Source organism: Coregonus lavaretus (assembly GCF_964263955.1).
Source record: "Coregonus lavaretus genome assembly, chromosome: 19".
Lineage (NCBI taxonomy): Eukaryota > Metazoa > Chordata > Actinopteri > Salmoniformes > Salmonidae > Coregonus > Coregonus lavaretus.
Genome location: NC_140006.1, coordinates 38,683,832 through 38,698,686, shown reverse-complemented (window position 1 = coordinate 38,698,686; position 14,855 = coordinate 38,683,832). Strand labels below are relative to the sequence as shown.

At 44.9% G+C, this 14,855-nt stretch overlaps 1 protein-coding gene and 1 pseudogene across 2 annotated transcripts; one reads left to right on the top strand and one right to left on the bottom strand.

The window, feature by feature from the left end:
- Window positions 1-117: 117 nt before the first annotated feature.
- LOC311146429 (vesicle-trafficking protein SEC22b-B-like) lies at window positions 118-9,649 on the top strand. Its single transcript, XM_084182935.1, has 5 exons — window positions 118-353; window positions 5,075-5,184; window positions 7,564-7,724; window positions 8,068-8,214; window positions 8,916-9,649. The coding sequence occupies exons 1-5, from the start codon at window positions 279-281 to the stop codon at window positions 9,068-9,070; spliced, it is 648 nt and encodes a 215-aa protein (XP_084039061.1). The 5' UTR covers window positions 118-278; the 3' UTR covers window positions 9,071-9,649.
- Window positions 9,650-9,825: 176 nt separating this feature from the next.
- LOC311146293 (U3 small nucleolar ribonucleoprotein IMP3-like) lies at window positions 9,826-13,871 on the bottom strand (annotated as a pseudogene). Its single transcript has 7 exons — window positions 13,678-13,871; window positions 11,675-11,778; window positions 11,461-11,535; window positions 10,404-10,488; window positions 10,206-10,257; window positions 10,020-10,092; window positions 9,826-9,852 (listed from the first exon to the last, which is right to left on the bottom strand). The product of its transcript is annotated as a U3 small nucleolar ribonucleoprotein IMP3-like (transcript).
- Between the last annotated feature and the right edge of the window lie 984 nt (window positions 13,872-14,855).

Here is a 14,855-nt window from a genome sequence, read left to right as displayed (position 1 = left end):
TTTTGCAACAAATTATGTTGCGTTTGTTATTGTATAATTTACAAAAGATACAGTTATGGCTATTTGTAAGAAAGTTGGTAAGAAAAAAGTATTTGCAGTCGGACCCAATTCCAGGGCGCAACAACAAGGACTTCCGGCCAGCTCACACATCGAGCTTCCCTCCAGTGCGTCAGATTTGACAGCAGAAGCTACGCAGCCAAGTTTATTGGAAGTTTTTGCACAGCCAGCGAACACCTACAACTCAATCTGTGGTGTGAATTTGAGAGGTTTCGATCAAGATGGTTTTGCTGACAATGATCGCTCGGGTAGCAGATGGACTGCCGCTTGCTGCATCGATGCAAGAAGACGAGCAGGTTTGAATGAACAAAATGTGTTTCCTAGTTAACGTTAGCCCTCGATCATGACTCAGTGTCATTATACTACACGTAAGTCATTGGACGAAGGCATCTTCTGTATGGGGGTGTTTTTTTAAGAGCCCGGTCGCTCAATCTGAACATTAACACACGTCGTTTGCGGTACGGTTTTGGAAGCATAAGGACCTTGTCTTTCATATCAGCTAGAAATAATAATAATAATAATAATAATAATAATAAAAGGTTAAATTGATACACACCTTGATAGGGTTAGTGTTCCCACATGTCCATGGTACAGCACTTGTTTACTGAAAACATACTGAATTAGATAACTAGCTAATTAAAGTTAGCTAGTTATCTAGCATGCTCTGAACACATGTGTGTAAGTGTGACTCGGGACGTGTAGTGGAAGTGTAGGAAGCTGTATGGATCTCTACTAAACTGCTACAGTAAGTGTATCTTTTTTATTTGAATGATTCTTTGTTGCTGATGAAAGATAAGGGCCATATGTTTCGAAAGCAATATTGCAAGCAATGATTATTGACGTTTCTAAACGTTAAAACACAGTGTTGGGATTGTAGTTAACCTGAACCAGTCGTCGGTGAAGCTAATGGCTGAGAACTGTAGTGAGAAGGCAGAATGCTACCTAGAGTTTGAGAGCTATACTATACAGTTTATTTGGAAAGTATTCAGACCCCTTCAGTTTTTCAAAATGTTGTTACATTACAGCCTTATTCTAAAATGGATCCCAATTTTTTCCCCCCTCAAACTACACACAATACCCCATAATGAGGGCTCTCTGAGTTTGGTTTCAGGAAAATAACCTCTCACTCAATGTCAACAAAACAAAGGAGATGATCGTGGACTTCAGGAAACAGCAGAGGGATTACCCCCCTATCCACATCGACGGGACAGCAGTGGAGAAGGTGGAAAGTTTTAAGTTCCTCTGCGTACATATCACTGACAAACTGAAATGGTCCACCCACACAGACAGTGTGGTGAAGAAGGCGCAACAGCGTCTCTTCAACCTCAGGAGGCTGAAGAAATTTGACCTGTCACCTAAAACCCTCACAAACTTTTACACATGCACAATTGAGAGCATCTTGTCGGCTGTATCACCGCCTGGTACGGCAACTGCACCGCCCACAACCGCAGGGCTCTCCAGAGGGTGGTGTTGGCTGCACAACGCATCACCGGGGGCAAACTACCTGCCCTCCAGGACACTTCCAGCACCCGATATCACAGGAAGGCAAAAAAGATAATCAAGGACAACTACCACCCGAGCCACTGCCTGTTCACCTCGCTATCATCCAGAAGGCGAGGTCAGTACAGGTGCATCAAAGCTGGGACCGAGAGACTGAAAAACAGTTTCTATCTCAAGGCCATCAGACTGTTAAACAGCCATCACTAGCACAGAGAGGCTGCTGCCTACATACAGACTTGAAAATCACTGGCCACTTTAATAAATGGAACACTAGTCACTTTAATAATGTTGACATATCTTGCATTACCCATTTCATATGTATATACTGTATTCTATACTATCTATTGCATCTTAGACTATGCCGCTCTGACGATGACATTGCTCATCCATATATTTATATATTCTTATTCCATTCCTTTACTTAGATTTGTGTGTATTAGGTATTTGTTGTGGAGCTGTTAGATATTACTTGCTAGATATTGCTGCACTGTCAGAACTAGAAGCACAAGCATTTCACTACACTCGCAATAACATCCGCTAACCATGTGTATGTGACCAATAAATGTGATTTGATTTGATTTTGACAAAGCAGAATGTTTTTTTTATTGCAAATGTATTAAAATTAAAAATCACTTATTTACATAAGTATACCCTCAGAGCACAAACCAAGCCATGAAGTCGACGTAATTGTCCGTAGAGCTCCGAGACAGGATTGTGTCGAGGCACAGATCTGGGGAAGGGTACCAAAAAATGTCTGCAGCATTGAAGATCCCCAAGAACAGTGGCCTCATCATTCTTAAATGGAAGAAGTTTGGAACCACCAAGACTCTTCCTGGAGCTGGTCGCCCGGCCAAACTGAGCAATCGGGGGAGAAGGGCCTTGGTCAGGGAAGTGACCAAGAACCCAATGGTCACTCTGACAGTGCTCCAGAGTTCCTCTGTGGCGATGGGAGAACCTTCCAAAAGGAAACCATCTCTGCAGCACTCCACCAATCAGGCCTTTATGGTAGAGTGGCCAGACGGAAGGAAGCCACTCCTCCGTTAAAGGCACATGACAGCCCGCTTGGAGTTTGCCAAAAGGCACCTAAAGAACTCTCAGACCATGAGAAACAAGATTCTCTGGTCTGATGAAATGATGAAACCAAGATTGAACTCTTTGGCCTGAATGCCAAGCATCATGTCCAGAGGAAACCAGGTACCGCTCATCACCTGGCCAATACCATCCCTATGGTGAAGCATGGTGGAGGCAGCATCATGCTGTGGGGATGTTTTTCAGCGGCAGGGACTGGGAGACCAGTCAGGATCGAGGGAAAGATGAACAGAGAAAAGTACAGAGAGATCCTTGATGAAAACCTGCTCCAGAGAGCTCAGGTCCTCAGACTGGGGCGAAGGTTCACCTTCCAACAGGACAACGACCCTAAGCACACAGCCAGGACAACGACCCTAAGCACACAGCCAAGACAACACAGGAGTGGCTTCGGGACAAGTCTCTGAATGTCCTTGAGTGGCCCAGCCAGAGCCCGGACTTGAACCCAATCAAACATCTCTGGAGAGACCTAAAAATAGCTGTGCAGTGATGCTCCCCATCCAACCTGACAGAGCTTGAGAGGATCTGCAGAGAAGAATGGGAGAAACTCTCCAAATACAGGTGTGCCAAGCTTGTATCGTCATACTTAAGACGCTTCAACAAAGTACTGAGTAAAGGGTCTGAATACTTAAGTAAATGTGATGTTTCAGTTTTTTTTAAACATAAATATGCAAAGATGTATTAACCTGTTTTTGCTTTGTCATTATGGGGTATTGTATGTAGACTGAGGGGGGGGGGGACAATTTAATCAATTTTAGAATAAGGCTGTAAGGTAACGAAAAGGTGAAGGGGTCTGAATACTTTCTGAATGCACTGTACATACACAAGTATGTGGACTTTCAAATGAGTGGATTCGGTTATTTCAGACACATCCGTTGCTGACAGGTGTAAAATTGAGCACACAGCCATGCATTCTCCATAGACAAACATTGGCAGTAGAATGGCCTTACTGAAGAGCTCCATGACTTTCTACGTGGCACAGTTATAGGATGCCACATTTCCAACAAGTCAGTTAGTGAAATTTCTGCCCTGCTAGAGCTTCCCCGGTCAATTGTAAGTGCTGTTATTGTGAAGTGGAAATGTCTAGGAGCGACAACGGCTCAGCCACGAAGTGGTAAGCCACACAAGCTCACAGAACGGGACCGGTGAGTGCTGAAGCGCGTAGCGCATACAAACCATCTGTCGTCGTTTGCAACACTCACTACAGAGTTCCAATCTGCCTCTGGAAGCAACGTCAGTACAAGAACTGTTCGTCGGGAACTTCATAAAATGGGTTTCCATGGCCGAGCAGCCGCACACAAGCCTAAGATCACAATACGCAATGCCAAGCGTCGGCTGGAGTGGTGTAAAGCTCGCCACCATTGGACTCTGGAGCAGGGGGAAACGCATTCTCTGGAGTGATGATTCATGCTTCACCATCTGGCAGTCCGACAGGACGAATCTGGTTTTGGTGGATGCCAGGAGAACACTACCTGCCCCAATGCATAGCGCCAACTGTAAAGTTTGGAGGAGGAATAATGGTCTGGGGCTGTTTTTCATGGTTCGGGCTAGGCCCCTTAGTTCCAGTGAAGGGAAATCTTAATGCTACAGCATAAAATGACATTCTAGACAATTCTGTGCTCCCAATTTTGTGTCAACAGTTTGGGGAAGGCCTTTTCCTGTTTCAGCATGACAATGCCCCCATGCACAAAGCGAGGTCCATACAGAAATGGTTTGTCTATCGGTGCGGAAGAACTTGACTGGCCTGTACAGAGCCCTGACCTCAACCCCATCTAACACCTTTGGGATGAATTGGAACGCCGACTGCGAGATAGGCCTATTCGCCCAACATCAGTGCCCGACCTCACTAATGCTATTGTGGCTGAATGGAAGCAAGTCCCCGCAGCAATGTTCCAACATCTAGTGGAAAGCCTTCCCAGAAGAGTGGCGGCTGTTATAGCAGCAAAGGGGGGAACAACTCCATATTAATGCCCATGATTTTGGAATGAGGTGTTCGACAAGCAGGTGTCCACATACTTTTGGTCATGTGGTGTATTTTAGTAGGCTATACGTAAAGATCAGATTAAATTGAGAATAGTCTGAGAATATTATCAAGTTGTTGTCAAATTGTGAATTAGAGACCTGAAGTGTGTGCAGATGTTCGACGAGCAGGTGTCCTCATACCTTTGGTCATGTAGCATACTTCCTAGCTAACTAACTTAATCATGTTTGTCAAGTTAGCAAGGCTGTTACATCATTCTGCTGAATACTACTAGCTAACATTTATATTTACCATTTGCATTCTATCAGATAAAGTGTTGCTGTTTGTTATAATATAATATAATATATAATATGCCATTTAGCAGACGCTTTTATCCAAAGCGACTTACAGTCATGCAAAAACTGCAAAAATGTGTGATTTTTATACCCTTTTTATCTCGGCTATGTTTAGTCAGGAAGAGACTTGCAACACTACCAGAGCCAGGCTAAGCAGCTGTGTCGTAAACTCAATGCCCAGAGCCCCAACAGATGTACCCTGGAGGCTGGGGTCATGTCCTTCCAGTAAGTATTGTTAGAAGTGGATTTTCTTAATATATTAAGTTTTATATATCTTTTACATTGATCTGAAATAATATCAGTCCCTACTGCATCCAGAGTGATATTGTTGCGGAAGGTTACTACACTGATCAAAAAATATAAACGCAACATGTAAAGTGTTGGTTTCATGAGCTGAAATAAAAAAATCCCGCACAAAAAGCTTATTTTTCTCAAATTTTGTGCACAAATTTGTTTACATCCCAGTTAGTGAGCATTTCTCCTACGCCAAGATAATCCATCCACCTGACAGGTGTGGCATATGAAGAAGCTGATTAAACAGCATGATCATTATACAGTGTGCTGGGGACAATAAAAGGCCACTTGAAAATGTGCAGTTTTGTCACACAACACAATGCCACAGATGTCTCAAGTTTTGAGGGTGCGTGCAATTGGCATGCTGACTGCAGGAATGTCCACCAGAGCTGTTGCCAGAGAATTGAATGTTCATTTCTCTACCATAAACTGCCTCTAACGTTGTTTTGGAGAATTTGGCAGTACGTCCAACCGGCTTCACAACCGCAGACCACGCACGCGTAACCACGCCAGCCCAGGACCTCCACATCCGGCTTCTTCACCTGCGGGATCGTCTGAGGGGGGTTGCTGAGGAGTATTTCTGTCTGTAATAAAGCCCTTTTGTTGAGAAAAATATATTCTGATTGGCTGGACCTGGCTCCCCAGTGGATGGGCCTGGCTGCCAAGTGGGTGGGCCTATGCCCTCCCAGGCACACCCATGGCTGTGCCCCTGCCCAGTCATGTGAAATCCATAGATTAGGGCCTAATGAATTTATTTCAATTGACTGATTTCCTTATATGAGCTGTAACTCCAGTAAAATCTTTGAAATTGTTGTTTATATTTTTGTTCAGTATAATAAGCTAATGAAGATGAATTTCTCTTTCACACTCACAACCAATTATATCAAGGTTGGATGGACTAGACACACACTCTACAGGCTCTCCTAGGCTGAACATGCAAAATTGTGCTTATTAATTGAGTAACTATTGATTGTAACCCATGATAACTAACCAACTAATAACCGGGCTGATGAGGCCTTAAGAACACATCCTTGTTTAAACATTAATAACCAGCATAATACTAAAAACACTAACACTTAGTAACAAAGCAACACGTCTGCTGACATTTTCCAGACATGATTAATCTTCTATGTACAAATGTCATTAATATTTTGCATACGGCCTACCCACCGTTCTATATTTACCAATCAAGTAGCGGTCTTGTGTGACAATCAAAGGAGGAACTCTCTAGGACCTCCTCCTGAATCTGTGTTTATAATACTGTCGTCATCATCATTGTGTATTTTTGTGGTGTTAAAGAAGTTAGTGATGTTCCGATTGTGACCTCGCCCTTCTTTTAGTATGCACTCTGCAGTTTGTCTGCTGTGTCATTCAGGGCCCAGAGTTTTTCGTTTGTAAACTAGGCAAGACTGGTAACGTGGTAAGGACTAACTCTGGAGACTTGCCCTTTTTACGATAACTCCCTAGACTGTCACTGGACGGATGATGTGGGTCCGTGTGAAAATCTCAATCAAGCTTCACTTTAACTCTGTTACTTTCCACTAACATACTAATGTCTGTCTCCCCAGCTATGTAATAGAACCTGGCGTGTGCTACTTGTCTGTCTCCCCAGCTATGTAATAGAACATGGCGTGTCCTACTTGTCTGTCTCCCCAGCTATGTAATAGAACATGGCGTGTGCTACTTGTCTCCCCAGCTATGTAATAGAACCTGGTGTGTGCTACTTGTCTGTCTCCCCAGCTATGTAATAGAACATGGCGTTTCCTACTTGTCTATCTCCCCAGCTGTGTAATAGAACCTGGTGTGTGCTACTTGTCTGTCTCCCCAGCTGTGTAATAGAACATGGCGTGTGCTACTTGTCTGACTCCCCAGCTATGTAATAGAACATGGCGTGTCCTACTTGTCTGTCTCCCCAGCTATGTAATAGAACCTGGTGTGTCCTACTTGTGTCTCCCCAGCTATGTAATAGAACATGGCGTGTCCTACTTGTCTGTCTCCCCAGCTATGTAATAGAACATGGCGTGTCCTACTTGTCTGTCTCCCCAGCTATGTAATAGAACATGGCGTGTCCTACTTGTCTGTCTCCCCAGCTATGTAATAGAACATGGCGTGTCCTACTTGTCTGTCTCCCCAGCTATGTAATAGAACATGGCGTGTCCTACTTGTCTGTCTCCCCAGCTATGTAGTAGAACATGGCGTGTCCTACTTGTCTGTCTCCCCAGCTATGTAATAGAACAGGGCGTGTCCTACTTGTCTGTTTCCCCAGCTATGTAATAGAACATGGCATGTGCTATTTGTCTGTCTCCCCAGCTATGTAATAGAACATGGCGTGTGCTACTTGGCCTTGTGTGAAGCTGTGTTTCCCAAGAAGCTGGTCTTTGGGTACCTGGAAGACCTCCAGACAGAATTCCATGAGCAGCATGGAAAGAAAGTTCCCACAGTCTCCAGGCCGTACTCTTTCATTGAGTTTGGTGAGAGGTTTTCTTTTTTCACCCATAATCGTCCCATTAAGACATACCAGGCAAACAAAAATAATTTGAGAAGCAAGGGGTGCATCATAATTCCTTTCCTTAATCCACACTGATGTAAATACCAACAACTAACAGTTAAAGTCTGGCAAAAGCAAATTCCTCGCTATATTGCGTTCCCCAATCCCATGTTTTTCAATGTGCCGTTGAGCAAGGTAACTAACCCTAATTGCTCCTGTAAATTGCTCTGGATAAGAGCGTCTGCTAAATGACTTAATGGAATTGAGATGCACCATAAACCAACACTTAGTGTGTAATTACATGTCATCCTTCCCTCTGTCCTCAGACACGTACATCCAGAAGACAAAAAAAAACTACATTGACAGCAGGGCACGGAGGAACCTGGGCAGCATCAACACAGAACTGCAGGACGTCCAGCGGATCATGGTGGCAAACATTGAAGAGGTCCTGCAACGAGGAGAGGCCCTATCGGGTAATTATAATAATCATACCTCGTACAGTACACAGCCCTGGCATCAGACCTGCCATACAGACATAAAATACACAGAAATAATTTAAAAGGGATAGTTCACCCCAAAATCAAAGTTTGTCAGATGTTTTCATACATAACGTTATCTAAAATGGAGCTGGGTCCATATTCCGTGACATCAGTTGAACCACAATATCTATTAAAGGGCAACCACCACATTTATACATCAGTTATCTCCAGCACAATAACAGTTTCAGCATGTGAAAAGGGCACATTTCTAAGTTTTGTAGAAAAAATGTTTAGTTAAAGTTCTACCCGATGACATCATCAGAAGTTAAAACAGTGATTTTCCAAACACTGAGATTCGCAGTTACGTGGTGAGCAAGAAAATACGCTACCTTGTATTTGAAACTTGTTGCACATTTAGAAAATCAGTTATTTACTTTTAATCCTACTCTGATGTCACAGAGAAGCATTTTTTTTAGGACCTTATCTTTTTAACCACATAATAGAACCGTGCTGTTTTCACACATGTATACACAGGTTTTGAGCAGGAGATGGTGGTTGAAAAGTAGCAGAATTGCCCTTTTTCCATCTTTCCCATTAATTTACGATTGAAGCATGCATACATACACGGTTAGATATAATGCCGCTATTGGTTACATTACGGTCCTAAATATTCATCTCTCATTTTTTCCCTCCAGCTCTCGACACCAAAGCCAGCAATCTGTCCAGCCTTTCAAAGAAGTACCGCAGCGATGCCAAGTACCTCAACACCCGATCCACCTATGCCAAGATAGCAGCTGGGGCAGTCTTCTTCATTACACTTATCGTCTATGTGCGTTTCTGGTGGATCTGATGCGTAAGGACTGTGAAAGAGGAGATGGTCTGGGTTCCCTTTGTAACCAAATATTAAAACTGTCAATTATAATACATTTATGGTTTCTGTTAACAGCTGTAACCAAATATTAAAACTGTCACTTAGTTATAAAATATTAATGGATTCTGTTAAGAGCAAAGTTCCTACATGGGTGGGACCTTGTACATGGGTGGGACCTTGTACATGGGTGCCTTAGGGGAGGGTGGGATTTAGTCTGTGTATTGCATGAGTGGATGGACTTGTGCCTGTTTCAGCTGCGTGTCATGTCGCATACCTGTATGGATGCATACTGACCTGTGGTTGCTAATGTGAGCGTAGTGGAGCTTTCTGTGCATCCATAGTGTTAGTATAATCCGATTTGCTGGAGTATAAAAGGCATTGGAAATGCATTATCCATGTTTACATTACGAGGTGGGGGTCCTTTACGATGTCTCAGAAGGAAAATTCTATATGCAAATTGACTAAAGTGTGAAAGGACTCGTTACCGTGAGTTTGTTTACAAAACATGCATAACTGTAAGTCATTATTTGTTGAAAAGTATATTTACCATCTTCTCAATGTTTATTTGATTATTTATTTTTAAACACCATGTTGAAATGAGAGAAAACACTCCAAAAAAATTGTCCCACACACTTGTACGGTCAAAATAAACACACACACACATACACATGCTCACACTTGAAATGCACACACAAGCATGCAAGCCACTTCAATGACCCCGTCGGTCAATAGGTCTATACCACAAGATCAAAGTCATCCCTCTGAGAAAAAAAAAGACAACAAGACGATCAGAATCCCCATTTGTACAACACTATTTACCATCATAGACTAGACCATCTTCAACCAAACATATGCCCAGAACTTTTGAGCTCTCAAACATAGTCAAGATGAGTGACAAAGTGCAGTTTATGTTTGATAGTAGTCTCACCTCATCATTGTAGGTCATGACATGCAGTTTGATCTTTGAAGAGTCAACCCAGGTTACAAAGTCTTCCATATTTCTGATGAAATAAATAATTTAGGATTTGGGGACAGAGCAGCTGGTTTGAACACTGACAAGATGTTAGAAAGAAAGAAAAAAAGTAATCAGACAAAATCAAAACCCAACACTCACCTCGTGACAAGGAAAGCTGGGTCTGTGACAATCTCTGGTCCCACATATACATCTAAGGTACAGTCAAGACCACAAAGCACTAAATACTGTAGATAATCACAGAAGCACAATCTAATTGACATTTCAGAGGGTAAAAACAACAACATTGCCACAGCACACACACAGCTCTACATCATTCATGTACTGTGACCGTATGACGGATATGTCCCTGCTCGATGAAGGTGATGGCTGTCATCAGGTTCTGAGCCATTTGTAAGCTAACCATTATGGTGGGCAAGATAGGCTGGAGGCATTATCATCTAGGGGAGGCACTAACATCTAAGGGAGGCATTATCATCTAGGGGAGGCACTAACATCTAGGGGAGGCACTATCATCTAGGGGAGGCATTATCATCTAGGAGAGGCATTATCATCTAGGGGAGGCACTAACATCTAGGGGAGGCACTATCATCTAGGGGAGGCATTATCATCTAGGGGAGGCACTAACATCTAGGGGAGGCACTATCATCTAGGGGAGGCATTATCATCTAGGGGAGGCACTAACATCTAGGGGAGGCACTAACATCTAGGGGAGGCACTATCATCTAGGGGAGGCATTATCATCTAGGGGAGGCATTATCATCTAGGGGAGGGACTAACATCTAGGGGAGGCACTATCATCTAGGGGAGGCATTATCATCTAGGGGAGGCATTATCATCTAGGGGAGGCACTAACATCTAGGGGAGGCATTATCATCTAGGGGAGGCACTAACATCTAGGGGAGGCATTATCATCTAGGGGAGGCACTAACATCTAGGGGAGGCATTATCATCTAGGGGAGGCATTATCATCTAGGGGAGGCATTATCATCTAGGGGAGGCATTATCATCTAGGAGAGGCACTATCATCTAGGGGAGGCGGGTAGCCTAGCAGTTAGAGAGGCGAGCTAGCAACTGGAGGGTTTCCAGTTCCGAATCCTGGGTCTGATGGGAAAATCTGGCGGGAAGTGAGCTGGCACTGCTATCAAATCCTAGATGCCCTTGAGCAAGGCACTTAACCCCCCATCCCCCACCCCCACAACAACAACTGTTTCAGGGGTGCCCAATGTGGCAGCCACCTGCTCCAACCTGTATAAGAATGCGTGTCTTTTGGAAGGGTTGGGATAAAGCAGAAATCAAATTTCAGTTGGACCTTGTGTACAATTGACGAATAAAGTGATCTTTATCTACTTTTACTCATACTAATGTTATTGAGAGATGGAATGGGTTTATTCACCTGCAGAATGAAGAGGCTTTGACTTTCTCTGTGAGAGCCAAGTTCTGTTTGGTAGGGATCAGCCCAGTGCCGTACCTTTAAGAAGAGATGGAAATGTTAGACACCATCATCACTCTGTAGTAAATCTGTGTTACCCACACTTCATTTTAGATGACAGTTTCCTATGGGCACAAGGGACCCGAGTTTGAATTCAGCAGGTCACAGTGATACTCACAGTTTCTCAAGCAGTTGACCTGTGCTGTGAGCTCTGAAGCCATCCTTCTCGTCCAGATCACGGATCTTCTGAGCTCTCTGATGTTACGGCTCAGCTTATTGTACCTGTGGAGATGGTAGACTGCAGGTAATGGGACTATGCTTTCCATTGCGTGTACAGCATAGTCACACATTTTTATATAGAAAAAACCCCTAAACATCCCTTGTCTGTCACGAATGTTGAATACAATTTTATTTGAACTTATTCTGCCAATTATCCGTGGGGTTGGTTCTTATTCGGGTAGAATTTATTTTATTTGTTATTTTTTGTAAATGGCTTTTTACCTTTTTTCCTCCCCAATTTCGTAATATCCAGTTGGTAGTTACAGTCTGGTCCCATCGCTGCAACTCCCCTACGGACTCGGGAGAGGCGAAGGTCGAGAGCCGTGCATCCTCCGAAACACGACCCTGCCAAGTCGCACTGCTTCTTGACACACTGCTCGCTTAACCCGGAAGCCAGACGCACCAATGTGTCAGAGGAAACACCGTACAACTGGCGACGGTGTCAGCGTGCATGCGCCTGGCCCGCCACCGGAGTCACTTGAGCACGATGGGACAAGGACATCCCCCGGCCGGCCAAACCCTCCCCTAACCCGGACGACTCTGGGCCAATTGTACGCTGCCTCATAAGTCTCCCGGTCGCAGCCGGCTGCAACACAGCCCAGGATTGAACCCGGGTCTGTAGTGACGCCTCAGGCACTGCGATGCATTCGGGTCGAAATTTGAGACAAAATATCAACAGGAAAGTATTATTATAAACAAACCGACTAAAACGCAGATCTCTCTGTCTGGCAATCAATATATGTTTGCTCATCACCTAAGGCAGTGTTTCCCAACTCTTCAACTCTTGTTGCCCTGGGGAAACTTACCTGATTCAACTCATTGAGGGCTTGATGATTAGTTTACAAGTTGAATCCGTGTGCTTGTCCGGGGTGACAACAATATTGTGTGCTGTTGGTGGTACTCAAGGACTGGAGTTGGGAAAAACTGACCTAAGGCACATGCACAAGACAGGAGTACATACACCCGATGCATGCATACTAATTCAAGTCGTGCAGGTGTTTACATGGTTTTGTGCATGTGGCAGCTGATAGAAATCTCAAATGGCAGTACCGGTGCTCTAAAAAGTCAGGTAAATAATACTTTCCTGTGGATATTTTATCTCAAATTTTGACCAGCTGAAAGACCAACAGCACAGACAACCGGTAGACTAAGTTCAAATTTAATTTTATTAAACATTCTGGTTTGTAAGGAAACGTTCCAAGATTTTGCAGTGCTTAGTTTCAGGCTGTGTAAACAGAAAGTTGGTATCACAGTCTAGTAAATTAAGGTTACGTATGTAACCACTTTTATGTGAGCTATATGGATCCCATCAATATATTGGTATCACTCCGCGGTGGAGGGATACATCCAAGGTGAGGATTTACAGATTTACTCCTGTACACCTGTGTCACGGCTGGGGTCCGCCCCTATATATAGACCCCATAGACCACACGTTCTCTACATCATTTTTGAGGCGCATCTAGCACCGTAGAGGATTGGAGTGATCCATATAGCTCACATAACCGTGGTTACATACATAACCTTCGTTATGTTTCACTATATTGGATCATACCCGTACCTGATTTAGTCGGTGCTAGAGGGACCTGGCCAGCCAGCGGCGAAGTCCCAGCGCGAAACCGAGACGCAGGGGCCGTCAATGTGGAATGGGGGTCCCGGCACAGTCCCCGGAAGGGGAGGCGACGCCCAGGACAGCTGAACCAACCACAGAGGGAGGTGCCACATTTACCCGATAGTACTTAGTAAAGGTACAAGAGGAAGCCCAGCTGGTCGCGGCACAGATATCACCTTGTGTTGAATATGCCACCACAGATCCCAGCATTGGCCTGCCAGCCAGGCGGTATGCTGTCGTAATCGTGTCCATGATCCAGTGAAACAAAGAGCTGGTCTGTTGTTCTCACTGACCGTGTCCGCTCCACATAGTCAGCCAGTGCCCGCACAGGGCACATTATGCCGGAGGGAGGCCCAGACTCCCCCGCCACTGCCGGGGGGTCGTAAGCAGACAGGATAAAAGGGATGTTCACATGCCTGTCTGACAGAACCTTCGGGAGGAATGAAGGGTTGGGGCGGAGAGATATACTCCTCCCACCGGGGTCCATCCGGTAGCACTCAGAACTTACCGAAAAGCATGGAGCTCACCCACCCTCTTCATGGAAGTAATCGCCACCAAGAAAACCACCTTCATAGAGAGGTGTTTCAGGGAGGCAGACTCCAATGGTTCGAAAGGCGGCTTTGCTAAAGCTGCCAAGACCACATCCAGATCCCAGCTCGCCATTGAGCGGGTCCTAGCTGGAATCAGGCGACAAACCCCCTTCATAAACCTGGAGACCAAGGGATGGCGCCCCACTGGCCTGTCCATCCACCCCACATGGCAGGCAGATATAGCGGCCAAATACCCTCTCAGTGTAGAGGCTGCCAAGCCCTCATCCAAGCGAGACTGCAGGTATTGGAGGACATACTGCACCCCGCATGACTCGGGCACAACCTCAATACCAGTGCACCAAGAGCAGAACAACCGCCAGCACAACTGGTATGCCGCGGTTGTAGCCGGTGCCTGTAGTCCTAACATGGACCATTGGTGCCGTTCAGTGGCCAAGCCCACAGACTGAGGCGGTGCGGTCTCGCATGCCACAGAGTTCCAGCAGGTCGGGTCTCAGGGGCAGTTGCCAAGGTGTCAATCGTGAGCCAGAGCATCCAAGCCCAGAGGCCCTGGTGGCTCCAACATGGAGTACCACAGGGGGCAGTGTGCATTGCCCAGAGAGGTAAACAGGTCCACCTGCGCCCTCCCAAACGTTGATGATGTTATGTGCGGATAAGTGATTATTAGAGAGTGGGTAAAAGTGAAATAATATATGAGTGCTGGCTTGTGCGCCCAAACACGTAGACGTACGTGGGGGGTGGGAGACAGTACATAGAGCGTGTGGTAGAAAATGTTAAGCAGTATAATAACTATCTATCATTTCGGGAGCAGAGGTGATATAGTAAAGGAATTGTAGTAAATTAGGGGGGAAAAGCATAATCCATTTGATTAAATTCGTTAGATCTGTTACCAAATTAATGAATGTAGAGTTGACTCGTTGACT

Coding starts and splice junctions, on each gene's coding strand:
- LOC311146429 (XM_084182935.1), top strand. CDS start 279: ATGGTTTTGCTGACAATGATCGCTCGGGTAGCAGATGGACTGCCGCTT. Junction 7,725..8,067: donor GTACTCTTTCATTGAGTTTG/GTGAGAGGTTTT, acceptor CTCTGTCCTCAG/ACACGTACATCCAGAAGACA. Junction 8,215..8,915: donor ACGAGGAGAGGCCCTATCGG/GTAATTATAATA, acceptor TTTTCCCTCCAG/CTCTCGACACCAAAGCCAGC.